The sequence below is a fragment of the Hypanus sabinus genome, chromosome 31, assembly GCF_030144855.1.
Source record: "Hypanus sabinus isolate sHypSab1 chromosome 31, sHypSab1.hap1, whole genome shotgun sequence".
NCBI classification, from domain to species: Eukaryota; Metazoa; Chordata; class Chondrichthyes; order Myliobatiformes; family Dasyatidae; genus Hypanus; species Hypanus sabinus.
Genome location: NC_082736.1, coordinates 32,448,170 through 32,463,384, shown reverse-complemented (window position 1 = coordinate 32,463,384; position 15,215 = coordinate 32,448,170). Strand labels below are relative to the sequence as shown.

The following is a 15,215-nucleotide window of genomic DNA, read 5'->3' as shown; positions in this document are numbered from 1 at the left end:
TACTCCAGCTCCTCTTTCTCTGAATTCCTCAAGTCAAGTCAAGTTTATTATCATTAAACTATATACATCTGTACTGTCAAACAAGGTGTTTCTCCAGAGCAGGGTGTAAAGCACAGTCATACACATAACACACAATAACTTAGGAAAGTGAGAATAAAATCTACAAATTAATGTGAAAATAAACAACGTGAATTGCATAACTTTAATTTTGAAGGGTACAGTACAGATTATCCAGTGACACTTCGAATGAGATGCGGCAGGGAGTTCAGAAGCCTATCGGCCTGAGGGAAGAAACTGCTTCCCATCCTGACCGTTCCTGTCTTTATGCATCGGAGTCTCCTGCCTGATGGTAGAAAGTCAAAGAGGATGCTGCATGGACAGGCAGGATCCTGGATAATACTATGTCCCAGATGGATGGTAGGGAGACCCCTATGATCCTCTCAGCCCTTCTCAAGTACCCAAACTGTTACCGGTCTAAGCTTTAAATAAAGAAATAAAGAGATGGGTGGATTAGCCTTACCCAATTTTAGGTTTTACTATTGGGCCGCCAATATAAGGAATATTACTTTTTGGTCCTTTTATATTTACCATAAAGATTGCCCATCATGGGTCTCCTTAGAAGTTAATTCTGTAAAAATTCCTCTATTGTCTCTCTTCTTGGATCATACTCTTCTTTTTCAGCAAATAAAACAACAGATAACATAATTGTTAAGCAAAGTTTAAGGATCTGGTCTCAATTTAGAAAATTTTTTGGTGTAGCAAATTTTTCATTATCATCTCCCATTAGTTATTTTTTTATCCCTTCTGTGACTGACAAAGTCTTTAAAGATTGCGATTAACTAGTTATTAAGTGTTTTTGGGACCTGTTTATCTCAGAATCTCTTGCTTCATTTAACCAATTGTCAACTAAATTTGTACTGCCAAAAACACATTTTTACAGATACCTTCAAATTAGAGATTTCTTACGTTCCCAATTAACTACTTTTCCTATAGGTTCTGATAAAAATTTACTGGACAATCTTTTAAATTTAAAACCTTTTGTTAATGGTTCTAAGCTTTGAAATTTTACTGACGGTACCTTGGCTTCAGCACCAGTTTCTGGGTGGGTGGGAGGGAGGGGCAAAGATGCAATCTGTCCTGCAGGAAGCGGTGGAAAGGTGGGGCTCTCTCCATCAAGGAGTGGCGCAAGTAAATAGCGCGGGTGCATGCAAATAGCTGGAAAACACACAGGCGGGAGGGTCACAAGGTTCGAAGCCGTGCACCTCAAGATAAGCCTTCACAGTGCAAAGCAAATTTATTATCGCAGTACCACATACCTGCTACCTTGACGTTCATCTTCTTGCAGACATTCACAGTAGAAAAAAGGAAATACAATAGAATAAATGAGAAACTACCCACAAATAAAGACTGACAAGCTACCGATATGGAAAAGAAGGCAAACTGTGCAAATGCCATCATAATAGTAATAAATACATAAACAGATGATTCCTTGGGGCAATACAGGACCAGGTGGCTAACACAAAAATGCATAATGAAAGACAAACTAATTCAAGATGAGAAAATGCTAAGGGAAACCAGAAGCAATCCAACACATTATAGGATCCTGCAGCAGTTTAACTCAATCTGATTACTCACACAGGTGCAGTCAAGGGGCAGACATCATTCCCTAAAATCTTGCTTTAAAATGCAAACTCATAAAAGGCACCACACCTTACAAGCCTTGAGTCAATTTTAGAGTCAGAGTCCCACAAATTATATTATGACTGATTTGTTATTCTAGATAGGACAATCCATAATAACTGTCCGGAAATAATATCACAGGATAAACAAGCAAGAACAATTTATTTAATAGATACAGCCATTCCAAACACTCACAAAGTACAGAAATCAGTAAGTGAAAAAACACCAGAAATATGCTGAATTGAAAGAGGAAATTGAAAGACTATGGAATATGAACAGGGTATACATTATAGCAATAGTAATATCTACAGCTGGTGTGGGGCCTAAAGGCTTCTGTGGCTCCATCCCAATGGTAGTGGCAAGACGATAGCATGGCCTGGATGGTGGCAGTGCTCTTCGTAGATGTGCTCAGTGGTGGGGAGGGCTTTGCCTGTGGAGGACCGGGGTGTAGCCGCCATTGTTGTAGACTGCTGGGCTCTGGCATCGCCAACAGGATCACTTTAAGTCAAGACAAGTCACTTTTTAATGTCATTCCGACCATAACTGCTGGTACAGTACACAGTAAAAACGAGACAACGTTTTTCAGGACCATGGTGCTACATGAACAACACAAAAAACTACACTAAACTACGTAAACCAACACAAAAACTACACTAGACTACAGACCTACCCAGGACTGCATAAAGTACACAGAACAGTGCAGGCATTACAATAAATGATAAACAAGACAATAGGCACAGCAGAGGGCAGTAGGTTGGTGTTCCGATGGCTTGGGGGAAAATCTGTCACATAAGTAAACAGCTGAATGGCGGCGTCCAGGATTCCGTCCGTTTCTGTACTCCCGCCGAGTATTTCGTTGCCACAGATGTAGTCCAGTTTAATGTCCATTGGAGAGCAGGGTGGACGGGAGAGACAGCCGGCCGGCTAGGGTTTGCTTTTCTGCTGCCCACTCACCTCGCTTCTGCTTCCTTGCACACCACTTACGACATCCCCAGCTCCGGCCATCGTCATCAGGCGACTCCGAGGTCTGCAGGCCCGATTCCCTCAGCATACTACAACATATTAGAACCACAATGCTCAAGATGTTGGAGGAACTTACTGAGTCAGGCAGAATCTATGGAGAGTGTCCCCTCCGCCATCTACCTATCACCCCTCCACCAAATGCTTGTCAGCTCTTGCTCTACCTCCTTACACTGATTTCCTCTTCTCTATAGAAACAGCCCAGCCCATCACGGGTAAAGCCCTCCCCTCCACTGAGCACACCTACACAGAGCGCTGCCACGGGAAAGCAGCATCCATCATCAGAGATCCTCACCCCCCTCCCCAGGCCATCAACTGCTGCCATCAGGTAGAAGGTACGGGAGCCTCAGGACTCACACCACCAGGTTCAGGAACAGTTATTACCCCTCAACCATCAGGTAGAAGGTACGGGAGCCTCAGGACTCACACCACCAGGTTCAGGAACAGTTATCACCCCTCAGCCATCAGGTAGAAGGTACGGGAGCCTCAGGACTCACACCACCAGGTTCAGGAACAGTTATTACCCCTCAACCATCAGGTAGAAGGTACGAGAGCCTCAGGACTCACACCGCCAGGTTCAGGAACAGTTATTACCCCTCAACCATCAGGTAGAAGGTACGGGAGCCTCAGGACTCACACCACCAGGTTCAGGAACAGTTATCACCCCTCAGCCATCAGGTAGAAGGTACGGGAGCCTCAGGACTCACACCACCAGGTTCAGGAACAGTTATTACCCCTCAACCATCAGGTAGAAGGTACGAGAGCCTCAGGACTCACACCGCCAGGTTCAGGAACAGTTACCACCCCTCAGCCATCAGGAAGGAGGTACAGGAGCCTCAGGACTCACACCGCCAGGTTCAGGAACAGTTATCACCCCTCAGCCATCAGGTAGAAGGTACGGGAGCCTCAGGACTCACACCACCAGGTTCAGGAACAGTTATTACCCCTCAACCATCAGGTAGAAGGTACGGGAGCCTCAGGACTCACACCACCAGGTTCAGGAACAGTTATCACCCCTCAGCCATCAGGTAGAAGGTACGGGAGCCTCAGGACTCACACCACCAGGTTCAGGAACAGTTATTACCCCTCAACCATCAGGTAGAAGGTACGAGAGCCTCAGGACTCACACCGCCAGGTTCAGGAACAGTTATCACCCCTCAGCCATCAGGAAGGAGGTACAGGAGCCTCAGGACTCACACCGCCAGGTTCAGGAACAGTTACCACCCCTCAGCCATCAGGAAGGAGGTACAGGAGCCTCAGGACTCACACCGCCAGGTTCAGGAACAGTTATCACCCCTCAGCCATCAGGTAGAAGGTACGGGAGCCTCAGGACTCACACCACCAGGTTCAGGAACAGTTATTACCCCTCAACCATCAGGAAGAAGGTACAGGAGCCTCAGGACTCACACCACCAGGTTCAGGAACAGTTATTACCCCTCAACCATCAGGAAGGAGGTACAGGAGCCTCAGGACTCAAACCACCAGGGTCAGGAACAGTTATTACTCCTCAACCGTCAGGCTCTTGAACCAGAGAGGATAACTTCACTCAGCCCATCACTGAACTGTTCCCATAACCTTTCAGGGATCTCATGTTATCGATGTATATTCATTTAATTATTTTTCTTCCTGTATTCACACAGTTTGTCATCTTTTGCACACCGTTTGTTTGTCCATCAAGTGGGAAATCTTTCATTGATTCCATTGTGTTTCTTTGAACGTGCCGCAAACGCCCACAGGAAAATGAACCTCGGGGTTCTATATGGTGGCACTCTGAACTCTGTGCTTTCAGTACAGATGAGGCCCATTGTGCGGGATGCAGAGATTTGCCATGATGCTGCCAGGATTAGAGAGAGTGAGCTGTAAGGAGAATTTGGACAAACTCGGGTTGTTCTCTCTCGAGCGTCAGGCGCTGAGTGGAGACCTGAAGTTATGAGATCAGGCTTCAAAGTAAATTTCAGAGTACATATACAACCGTGAGACTCATTTACCTGCAGGCATACTCAACAAATCCACAGAGGAATAACCATTACAGAATCAATGAAAGGCCGCACCAACTTGGGCGTTCAACCAGAGTGAAAGAGACAACAAACAAAAGGAAAGAAATAATAATAAATAAGTAAACAATAAATATTGAGAACGTGAGATGAAGTGTTAACACAAAGTGCACTGCAGATGCTGTGGTCAAATCAACACGTACAAAAGAGCTGGATGAACTCGGCAGATCGGGCAGCATCCATTGAAACGAGCAGTCAACATTCCGGGCCATTTCAACGGATGCTGCCTGACCTGCTGAGTTCATCCAGCTTGTTTGTACGTGTGAGATGAAGAGTGCTTGGAAGTGAGACCAGAGGTTGCGGGAACATTTCACTGACGGTGCATGAAGTTGAGTGAAGTTCTCCTCTCTAGTTCAGCAGCCTGATGGCTGAGAGGTAAAAACTGTTCCTGAACCTGGTGGGGGGGGTCCTGAGGCTCCTGTACCTCCTTCCTGATGGCAGCAGCAAGAAGAGAGCATGTCCTGGGTGGTGGGGGTCCCTGATGATGGACACTGGTTTCCTGTGACCACGCTCCATGAAGATGTGCTTTGTAATTCCACTTGCTGGGCTCAGGTCAGGACCTCCGAATTAATAACACCAGTCAGTCAGGCCATCAGAGTCTTTTCCCCAGGGTAGAAATGTCGAGAACCAGAGGCAATGATCTTAAGGTTTGAAGGGGGAAGCTTGAAGGTGCAGAGAGAGGCGGGCGTTTTTTTATGCAGAGAGCAGTAGGCGCCTCGAGTGGGTTACCAGGGGCACTAGTGGAGTGGGCACTTTGGTGGAGTTAAGAGGCTTTCAGATGGGCACATGAATATCTCTGCTCATTACCACCATCAGGGAGGAGGTACAGGAGCCTGAAGACAAAACGCTCAACACATTAGGAACAGCTTCAGCTGTCCAATTTCTGAACAGTCCACGAACCACACTAAGTTTGCTCTCTTTATGCACTAATTCTTTTTCTGTAATCATTTTTACATACTGCAGCACTGTCCTGCTGCCGCGAAATGACGAATTTCACAACATATATTCCCCGATAATAAACCTGATTCTGAGTTCCGAGCTCTGATGTGACGGGAATGGAGGGAGAGTGGCGAACCTGCGGAATGCGTCGCCTCAGCCAAGTCGTTCGGTATATTTAAGGCGGAGGTTGATAGATCCTTGATGGGTCAGGGCTTGAACGGCCCCGCATCTCAGAAAGGGAGTGTTGTCATTGGAGAGAGTCCTGAGGAGGTTCACGCAGATGACTCCGGGAATGAAGGGGTTAACATATGAGGAGCGTTAGCAGCTTTGTGCCTGTACTCACTGGAATTTGGAGGAAGATTGGGGGGGATCTCATTGAAACCTACCGAATGTCGAAAGAACTGGAAAGGGTGGCTATGGAGAGGATGTGTCCTATGCTGGGGATATTCTGAACTAGGGCACATCCTCAAAATTGAGGGGCGACTTTTTAAGAACAGAGGAAAGGAAGAATTTTTTTTTTTAGCCAGAGAGCAGTGAATCTGTGGAATGCTCTGCCACAGGCTGCAGTGGATGCCAAGTCCATGTGTATATTTGAGGTGGATCGTTTCCTGATTGGTCAGGGCATCAAAGGACATGGCGAGAAGGCGGGTGTATAGGGTTGAGTGGGATCTGGGTTCGGCCATGATGGAATGGTGGAGCAGACTCGATTGGCTGAATGGCCTAATTCTGCTTCTATATTTTTTTGGTCTTTTATGAAGAATACACAGGACATTTAGCATAATTTGGCACTGAGATCAGAACAGCATGATGGGCCGAATGGCCTGTTCGGAGCTGTACTGTCCTACGTTCCATGACCTAAGAGCATTTCCCTCCCCAGATACACACAATGCTGGAGGAACTCAGCAGGTCAGGCAGCACCTATGGACACAAATAGACGGTCAATGTCTCGGGCCAAGACCCTCCTTCAGGACCGAGAAGGAAGGGGGTAGACACCAGAATTAAGGATTGGGGAGGTGGAGGAGGAGGAGGGCTGGAAGGTGATGGATGAAGCCAGGTGGGTGGGAAAGGTCAAGGGATGGAAGGGGAGGAATCTGAGAGGAAAGGAGAGCGGACCGAGGGAGAAAGGGAAGAGGAGAGGACCCTGATAGTCAGGCGAGAAGAGCCAACAGGTCAGAAGCTGGGGGGGGGGCAATTAGTTTATCTGAAGGAAAAAATCGATGTTCATGCCATCAGGTTGGAGGGTACCCAGGCGATGCTCCTCCACCCCGAGGGTAGTCTCACCTCGGTACAAAAATCGCTCCTGAGGTACTGCCTGACCGGCCGAGCTCCCCCTGCATTGTGTGCGTCACTTCAGCCTCCAGGATTCGCGGTCTCTCCTGCGCTTCCATACCAAAACTGCTCTGGCACATCTGTGGTTAAATTCTATCGCAGCAGAGAAAGACCGGGTGGGGTGGAGGGTGGGAGAAACAGCTGAGAGCTAACTGTCCCTGAGTCATGCCTCTAGTACTCTTGCCAATGGAGTAGCTAAGGAAGAGGAGGAGGAGCCAGGAGTCAGACACTGGCTGCATACCGAGACAGGCACCAGCAGGACGGGTAGGCAGTGTGCACTCCCCCCCCCCCCCCCCCGCCCCCGGTGATTCAAGCCACATCCTCTGCACCCGGAGCAGGGCGGGGCACATCCCCAAGAAAGACGGCGGGAATGCGGAGTCGGATAGGTGGGGCTCTTCAGCTGAGGGGGAGGAGGCGGGGGGGGGGCGGAATAAAGGCTTTGTTTTAACTAGTCCACAACAACGCTACCTTCTCTTTATTTTGATGAGTCAGCCTTTGGCTGCACAGCGCTCAGGTGAAATGGAAATCTTCGACCAGACGATCAAGTCCGCGCGGCGCTTCACGGCGCCAGCTGTAGGGTCGGGGTTTGGCAACCAGCTGCTCCCTGTGAGGAGTTTGTGCATTCTCCCCATGACCGCATGGATTTCTTCCAAGTGCCCTCACTAAACAAGGATCTGTCAAACTCTGCCTTAAATATACCCAATGACTTGGCCTCCAAGGCCACCGGTGTCAACAAATTCCACAGATTCACCACTCTCTGGCTAAAGAGAGTCACCTCTTGTCTTCTTGAAATTAATGCTAACATGGCATTTGCCTTCCTCACCATAGATTCAACCCGCAAATGAACCTTTAGGGAATCCTGCACAAGGACTCCCAAATCCCTTTACACCTCAGATTTTTGTATTTTCTCTCCATTTAGAAAATAGTCTATGTTTTATTTCTTCTGCCAAAGTGCATGACCATACACTTCCCAACACTGTATTCCACCTGCCACTTCTTGGCCCATTCTCCTAATCTAAGTCCTTCTGTAGCCTACTTCCTCAGATCTACATGCCCCACCACCTATCTTCATATCATCTTTAAAATTGGCCACAAATTCCACCATCCAAATCATTGACATATAACATAAAAATAATCAGTCCCAACACAAACCCCTGCGGAACACCACTAGTCACCGGCGGTTAACCAGAAAAGGCCCCCTTTATTCCTGCTCTTTGCTTCGTGCCAATCAGCCACTGCTTCATCCACACTAGAATCTCTCCCGTAATACCATGGGCTCTTAATTTATTAAGCAGCCTTGTTTGTTCAAGGGCTCATTTATTATCGAAGCATGTGCCCGTACACAACTCTTGAGATTTGGCTTCTCCATATAGCCACGAGAGAAAGAAATAACATGAAAGCCATTCAGAGAGAAACATCAGACCCACCTCCCACCCCCTGTACAAGAATGAATGGTATCCCGACCATCGAAACCCCCCCCCACACACACACACACAAAACAGAACAGGAACATTGACCCCACCCCAAAAAAAACAACCCCTCCCCCCCACACAAAGAACAAACAGAATATCAACCCCCAAACGCTCTCCCCTCGCACAACTAAACGGAAAAGGAACAGGTGATTAAAAAAAAAACACAGAATATAAAAACCATCAGTCAAGTTTGGAGCCTTGTTATTGGTTCGGGTTGGAAGGTGCACCGTACAGGATCAACCTGCTCCCTCCCACCCCTGTGTTTAGCCTCTAAGTGATGTTGATTTGTTCAAGCAGCTGCTGTAGACTAGTTGGGCCGAAAGGCCTGTAGGCACAACGCATCGTTCTGTGACTCTGTCTCACGCTCTTGACCTGCAGGCAGAGAACCCCTGAGACAAGTCCTGACGAAGGGTCTCGGACAGAAACGTCGACATCACTTCTCCCTGTAGATGCTGCCTGGCCTGCTGTGTTCTACCGGCATTTTGTGTGTGTTGTTTGAATTTCCAGCATCTGCAGATTTCCTCGTGTTTGCTCCTGAGATTCTTCTCCCTCTCGGAGATGAAATTTCTATGCTCCCCGGTTTTAGATCCATTCCAACTGCAGTTCACCTTTTGCCCGTTCAGGGCAGCGGTGAAGGTCCTCCGTCTCTGGCGGCTGTCACGTGAGCTCGGTTTTCACCACTGTCAGTCATTCCAGACCCGGGTGGGGACTCAGGAACACCATCCCACTCAGATGTAGAAGGATTCTTCAGTGCTGTTCCCATAACTATTTAGCTTTACCGGTCAGGGTTGTTAACTCCAAACCTGGAGGACCGGTGGACCACTCTCAGACTCGCCTCTAACCTTTGACCTGTTTGGCAAGGGTGACCCTACCAGGAGCCAAAGCCCTGACCCCAGCCAGTATAGCTCTCTGGGTCAAGCCTCCAAACCAAACGATAAGGCGGTGGTCCTCTTGGAGGAACTTGCAGTGATGACTCTCCCACTAATGAAAATATTTACACTGCCATGGTCCCTGAGGATTAGTAAGGCAGCTTCCAACCCTTAATAAACCACAAGCATTTCACATGACAATCCTAAGGTGTTAATTCACACCTTTAACGGCAAATTTATGTAATTACTTGAATTAAAGTTCTCCAGCGGACCAGGTGTGATCCCAACTCTCGTCCCTGCTTAGGACATTGTCTTACGAATTATACTGAAGATCACCAGGGGCTGCAGAAACTTGGGAAGTGGCCTCATAATGTAACACATTATCGATCGGAGTTGGATTCCCGCCGCTGCCAGTGAGGAGTTTGTGCGTTCTCCCCGAGACCGTGCGGGATTTCCTCCGGGTGCTCCAGTTTCCTCCCGCAGTCCAAAGACATGCCGGTTAGGGCGCGCTCTGCTGGTGTGGGAAGTGGAGCAACACTTGTAGGGTGCCCACAGCACCTCCTCAGACTGTATTGGCCATGGGCGCAAATCGATGCATCTCACTGTGTGTTTCCTTTTGTGTGACAAATGAAGCTAATCTCTTAAAACAAAACTCTGGCACGTCAGAAGCTGAAGGGAGAAATGATAGAAGTTTGTAAGATTATGGCAGGCTGGGGTAAGGCAGACAGTCTGAATCTTCTCTCCCAAGGTAGAAATTGTCAATCACTACTATTTGAGGATACTTGGTATGTCACCAAGGACCCTCACAAGTTGCTACAGGTGGGCCGCATTCTAAATTGTGGCATCACTGTCTGGTATGGATTGGCTACGGCACAGGTTCGGGAAAAGCTGCAGGAAGCTGTAAACTCAGCTGGTGCTCTTGTGTCCAGTCTCCCCTCAATCTCCCAGGACACCTTCAAAAGGCGATGCCTCAAAAATGGAGCGTCCATCATTCAGGACCCCCATCACCCCTTCTCATTTTTACCATCAGGTACGGGAGCCTGAAGACACACACGCTCAATGTCGGACACAGAGGCTAGTCCGTCGAGCCTGCTCCGTCATTCAGTAAGATCAGGGTCATCTTCACCTACCTGCCTTTTCCCGGTAACCCTTAATAGCCCTATTAGGCTCGACATGGCTCCGACACATTCCATGCTGACCTCATCATTCACGCAACTTAGTTAAACTTAAAACAAGACTCAACCTGTTCATCTCCACCACCACTCTCCTCTGTGCAGTGGAACTGGTCCTCACCCCTCAACGATTTCTCCTTCAGCTCTTCCTCTTCAATCAAGAGGTGTAGCCATGGGCACTTGCTGCACCTGCCTTTTTGCCGGCTGCGTGTTACATGTTACAAACCTACACCGGCATCGCTCCCCTACTCCACATCGATGACTGCATTGGCGCTGCTTCCTGCAGCCATGCTGAGCTCATCAACTTCATCAACTTCACCTCCAACTTCCACCCTGCCCTCAAATTTACCTGGTCCATTTCTGACATCTCTCTCCCCTTTCTTGATCTTTCCGTCTCCATCTCTGGAGAAAGCCTATCTACTGATTTCTTTTTTAAATCCACTGACTCTCACAGCTAACTGGACTATACCTCTTCCCACCGTTACTTGTAAAAACTCTTCTCTCAGTTCCTCTGTCTTTGCCACCTCTGCTCTCAAGATGAGGCTTTTCATTCCAGAATGAAGGAGATGTCTTCCTTCTTCAAAGAAAATGAATTCCCTTCCTTCAACATCCTCGCTGCCCTCAACCGCATCTCTTCTGTTTCATGCACGTCTGCTCTTACCCCATCCTCCCGCCACCCTTCCAGGGATAGGGTTCCTCTTGTCCTCACCTACCACCCCACCAGCCTCTGCATCCAGCACATAATTCTCCTCAACTTCCACCACCTCCAACTGGATCCCACCACCACACACACCTTTCCCTCCCCACCCCCCCCCCCCCCACTTTCTGCTTTCCGCAGGGATCGCTCCCTACGCAACTCCCTCGTCCACTCGTCTCTCCCCACTGATCTCCCCTCCTGGCACCTGCCCCTACACCTCCTCCCTCACTACCATTCCAGGCCCCAAACAGTCCTTCCAGGTGAGGTGACATTTCACCTGTCAGTCTGTTGGGGTCACCTCCTGTGTGCAGTGCTCCCGCGATACCCGACGCTGATTGGGAGGCCGTTTTGCCGAGCTCATTCGCTCTGTCCACCAAGGAAGAGGGATTCAGGTATTCTCCCAATGGTGCTTTTGTTTGATGCTACTGGCATACGTTGTGAAATTTGTCGTTTTGTGCCACCAGTACATTGCAATATATAATAATAAAAAAAGAATTATAAAGTACATTTTGAAACAAATATACAATATTTAATTGAAATAGTGCATAAAGTGCAAGAAAGAACGAAAAAGAAAATAGTGAGGTATAGTGAAAATAGTGAGAGTTCATGGGTTTGGATACCAGAGTCAAATTGTACATGCTTACTTTGACAATAAGATGAACTTTTGAATCTTCAGAAACCACTACAAATATCAATACTTTAAAAATTCTGTACCTGTTGGAAATCTGGATTTAAAAAATTAGTTCTGGAAATGCTTAACAGGTCAGGTCTGACATGGCTATCAACTGAAGAGAGGAGATGGCACCAGTGAACAACGTGACCAACAGGGACGGTGTACAAAATACTTCTTTCAAATACGATCCTGTTACTAGTGGAACCTGCGCTTTATATTTTGTTAGTGCATTTTTTGGGCTGTTTGACTGATCAGGCACTTTGCTTCCTCTGAAGGAGTTCGGTGAGATTTCGAGCAGAGAGAGCGGCCTGGAGCCCGTGAGACCTAGAGAGACCATGATCGACTCCATTTTCCGCCAATTACAGCGTCGAGCAAGTTTGAGATCAACAAGGACAAGTCCGGAGTGCTCAGTGCCGTTGGCCTGCGTTCGACCAGTTGCCATCTCTCCCTCAGCTGCCGGAGGAAGGTGCCTGCGTTTGACTGCTCTCTCTCTCTCTCTCGTTCGCAGCTCCTAGAGGAAGGAAGGACTGCATTTGTCTGCTCTCTCTCTCTCTCGCAGCTCCTGGAGGAAGGAAGAACTGCATCTGACTGCTCTGAGTCTCTCTTGCTCGTGGCTCCTTTAAGGAGGTGCTTGCGTTTGACTGGGTGGTCCCCCTTTCTCTCTCTCTCTCTTGCTTGATGTGGCCGGAGTCTCGTTTCTTGGGCAAGGTTTAATCGGCGCGGTTTACAGATCAATCTCTGTGGTTCACATTGTGACATCTTTCGGGTCACTCATTCTTTCTTAAAGATTGCTATTTTGTGCGAATTTCATCGGGGCGGACTGGCTCTGCGTCCTCCTGCCAACCAACGACACCATCAGCGAACTGAACTATGCTGAGCGTTTCCCAGACTGTTCCAAGGACTCTGCGGTCTGATGTTTCATACTCTGTGCGTAGCTTGTTCATTTCGTTCCGTCATTTGCACGATTTGTTCGCTTATTGTGCACATTGGGTGTTTAATGTTTTCTTTCAGCTGGTTCCACGGTGTGTCTTTGTTTGGTGGCTGTGGGGAAGGCGATTCTCAGGATTGTTTCAGGCCCTCTGGCCTGATGTCGCGCTCACCTGTCTGACGTCATCGCGGCGTTACGTCACCCCCCACCTGGATCCCGACGTCACCCGCCGCCCGGCCTCGGCCAAGCCGCGTTCAAAATTCCCGCCCAAACGCAGGGTGCGCGGAGGCTGATGGGAGTTGGGTCGGTCAGCTGACTGATCCGCGGAAGGAGGCCGCCGTCTGGAAAATTCTCTTCCCAAAGTTCATTTAAACCATCTCTCCCTCAGAAATCGACGTTAAACTAACGCCGTGTTCCGCTCCTACCCTTAAATGACATATTTATCTAAAAACATGTTACGCAGACTTCTTAACTTCTTTTCTCCCGTTAAAGGAGAAAAATATCTTCTTGAATCAAGTAGTATGTTGAAAAGAAAACTGTTTTCACGGTTTAAACCGGGCGGGTGTGCAGAGAGTAAAAATAATAACCACCGTGTAAAACACGGGTGTGTGTGGGAGGGGGGGATTTTTATCAGTTTACCCTTAAGAACGAGGCGGGCCGTTTTTGATTGACGGGAGGTGGACCAATGGGAGGCAGGAGGGCGAGCGGCCTAGCCAATCGGAGCCGCGGCGGGGCCAGCTGCCGAAGAGGCGTGCGCGTTAACAAGAGGGCAGCGCGGACGGGGCTTCGTAGGCAGTCTGGACCTCCCACCGTCCTGAGGAGTCATCCCAGCCAGGACTGCAGGCGTTCTGGTCAGCAGAGCGATGGAGGAGCACGCTCACCTGTTCGAGGGGGAAGATGCCAAGGTAATAATCTTAACAGGCAAATCTGGTGAACTGGAAACCCCTTTTGCCTCGTCCCTCAGTCAGCAGACCGGTTAAGAAGTGGGTCAGCTGATGCGGGCAGTCAAGTGCTTGGGAGGGAGGGAGGGAGAGAGACAGTGATCGGTAATCTGCACTTTAATTTGCAACGAAACAGCCCTAATTTAGCATTGTTAAACCTCTTACTCACTCCATTCTTCAGTCTCTGAGCTCCCTTGTATTTTGCTGCCTGCTGCCAATTGTAAATTGTTTATTGTTAACGCGATAATTCCCCCCTAAAGACTTGTGTTCAATCTGTGTCTTTCTCTGCCTCTGTGTGTTTTTTTCCAGTCCCATTCCACCTCCAGTACTCTTCGTTCCTACTTGCTGGGATGAAACCTCCCCATTTTTGACGGGAGTTAACTCCCATAAACTAGGCCAGTGTTGAAGGAGGGAGTTAAACGTTGGGAAAGGGGAGGGGCACTGTTGTCTGGAGGTGATGAACTAAAAAAATCCTACCTTCCCTTGGGAAGGGCCGGATGTAACAGACGTAGTGGCCAGGAATGGTATAAAAACTACAGGGAGATAGGACCGCAAGTTGAGTGATGTCGCAGCACTCAGCATCAGTGAGACCGAAGAACTGATTGATTGTGGACTTCAGGAAGGGGAAGAAGAGGGAACACACACACACCAATCCTCCTAGAAGGATTAGAGAGAGTGAGCGAGTTCAAGTTCCTGAGCGTCAGGGCCTAACCTGGGCCCAACGTATCAGTGCAGCTATAAAGACAGTGACTGTATTTCATGAGGAAATTCGTTATGTTACCAAAATCACTTGCAAGTTCCAACAGAGTATCACTGTCTGGTATGGGCGGGGTAGAGGTGACATCCCTCCCCCCACCCCCTCACTTTCTTCCAAACGTCTTAGTTATAGCCCTGTCGTGTTAGCCATCCCTACCCTGGGGAAAAAGTCTCTGGCGGACCACTCAATCTATGCCTCTTATCATCTTGTACACTTCTATCAAGTCACCTCTCATCCTCCTTCGCTCCAAAGAGAAAAGTTTTAGCTCACTCAGTCTAGCCTCATAGGACATGTTCTCTAATCCAGGCAGCATCCTGGTAGATCTCCTCTGCACCCTCTCTAAAGCTCCCACATCCTTCCGATAATGAGGCGAACAGAACTGAACACGATACTCCCGGTGTGGTCTGACCAGGGTTTTATAGAGTTGCAACATTAACTCTCGGCTTTTGAATTCAAATCTATCCCCCCGCCCCTACTAATGAAGCCCAACACACCGTACGCCTTCCTAACTGCCCTGTAAATGTGTGCGTCAGTTTTGAGGGATCTGTGGATGTGGACCTCAAGTCCGCTCTGTTCCTCTGCACTGCTAAGAATCCTGGCATTAACCCTGCACTCTGCCTTCAAGTTCGACATTCCAAAGTGAATCGCTTCGCGCTTCTTCTTTACAAATTGAACTGCATCTGC

At 48.4% G+C, this 15,215-nt stretch overlaps 1 protein-coding gene across 1 annotated transcript in view; it reads left to right on the top strand.

Annotated features, from left to right (window-relative positions):
- The first annotated feature begins 13,575 nt into the window (after window positions 1-13,575).
- The window catches only part of LOC132384052 (sorting nexin-32-like), a 65,775-nt gene continuing 64,135 nt past the window's right edge, over window positions 13,576-15,215 (top strand). The window contains exon 1 of the mRNA XM_059955344.1: window positions 13,576-13,738. Within this exon, the coding sequence (XP_059811327.1) occupies window positions 13,697-13,738 (42 nt within the window). The 5' untranslated portion in view covers window positions 13,576-13,696. The remainder of the gene's footprint in view (window positions 13,739-15,215) is intronic.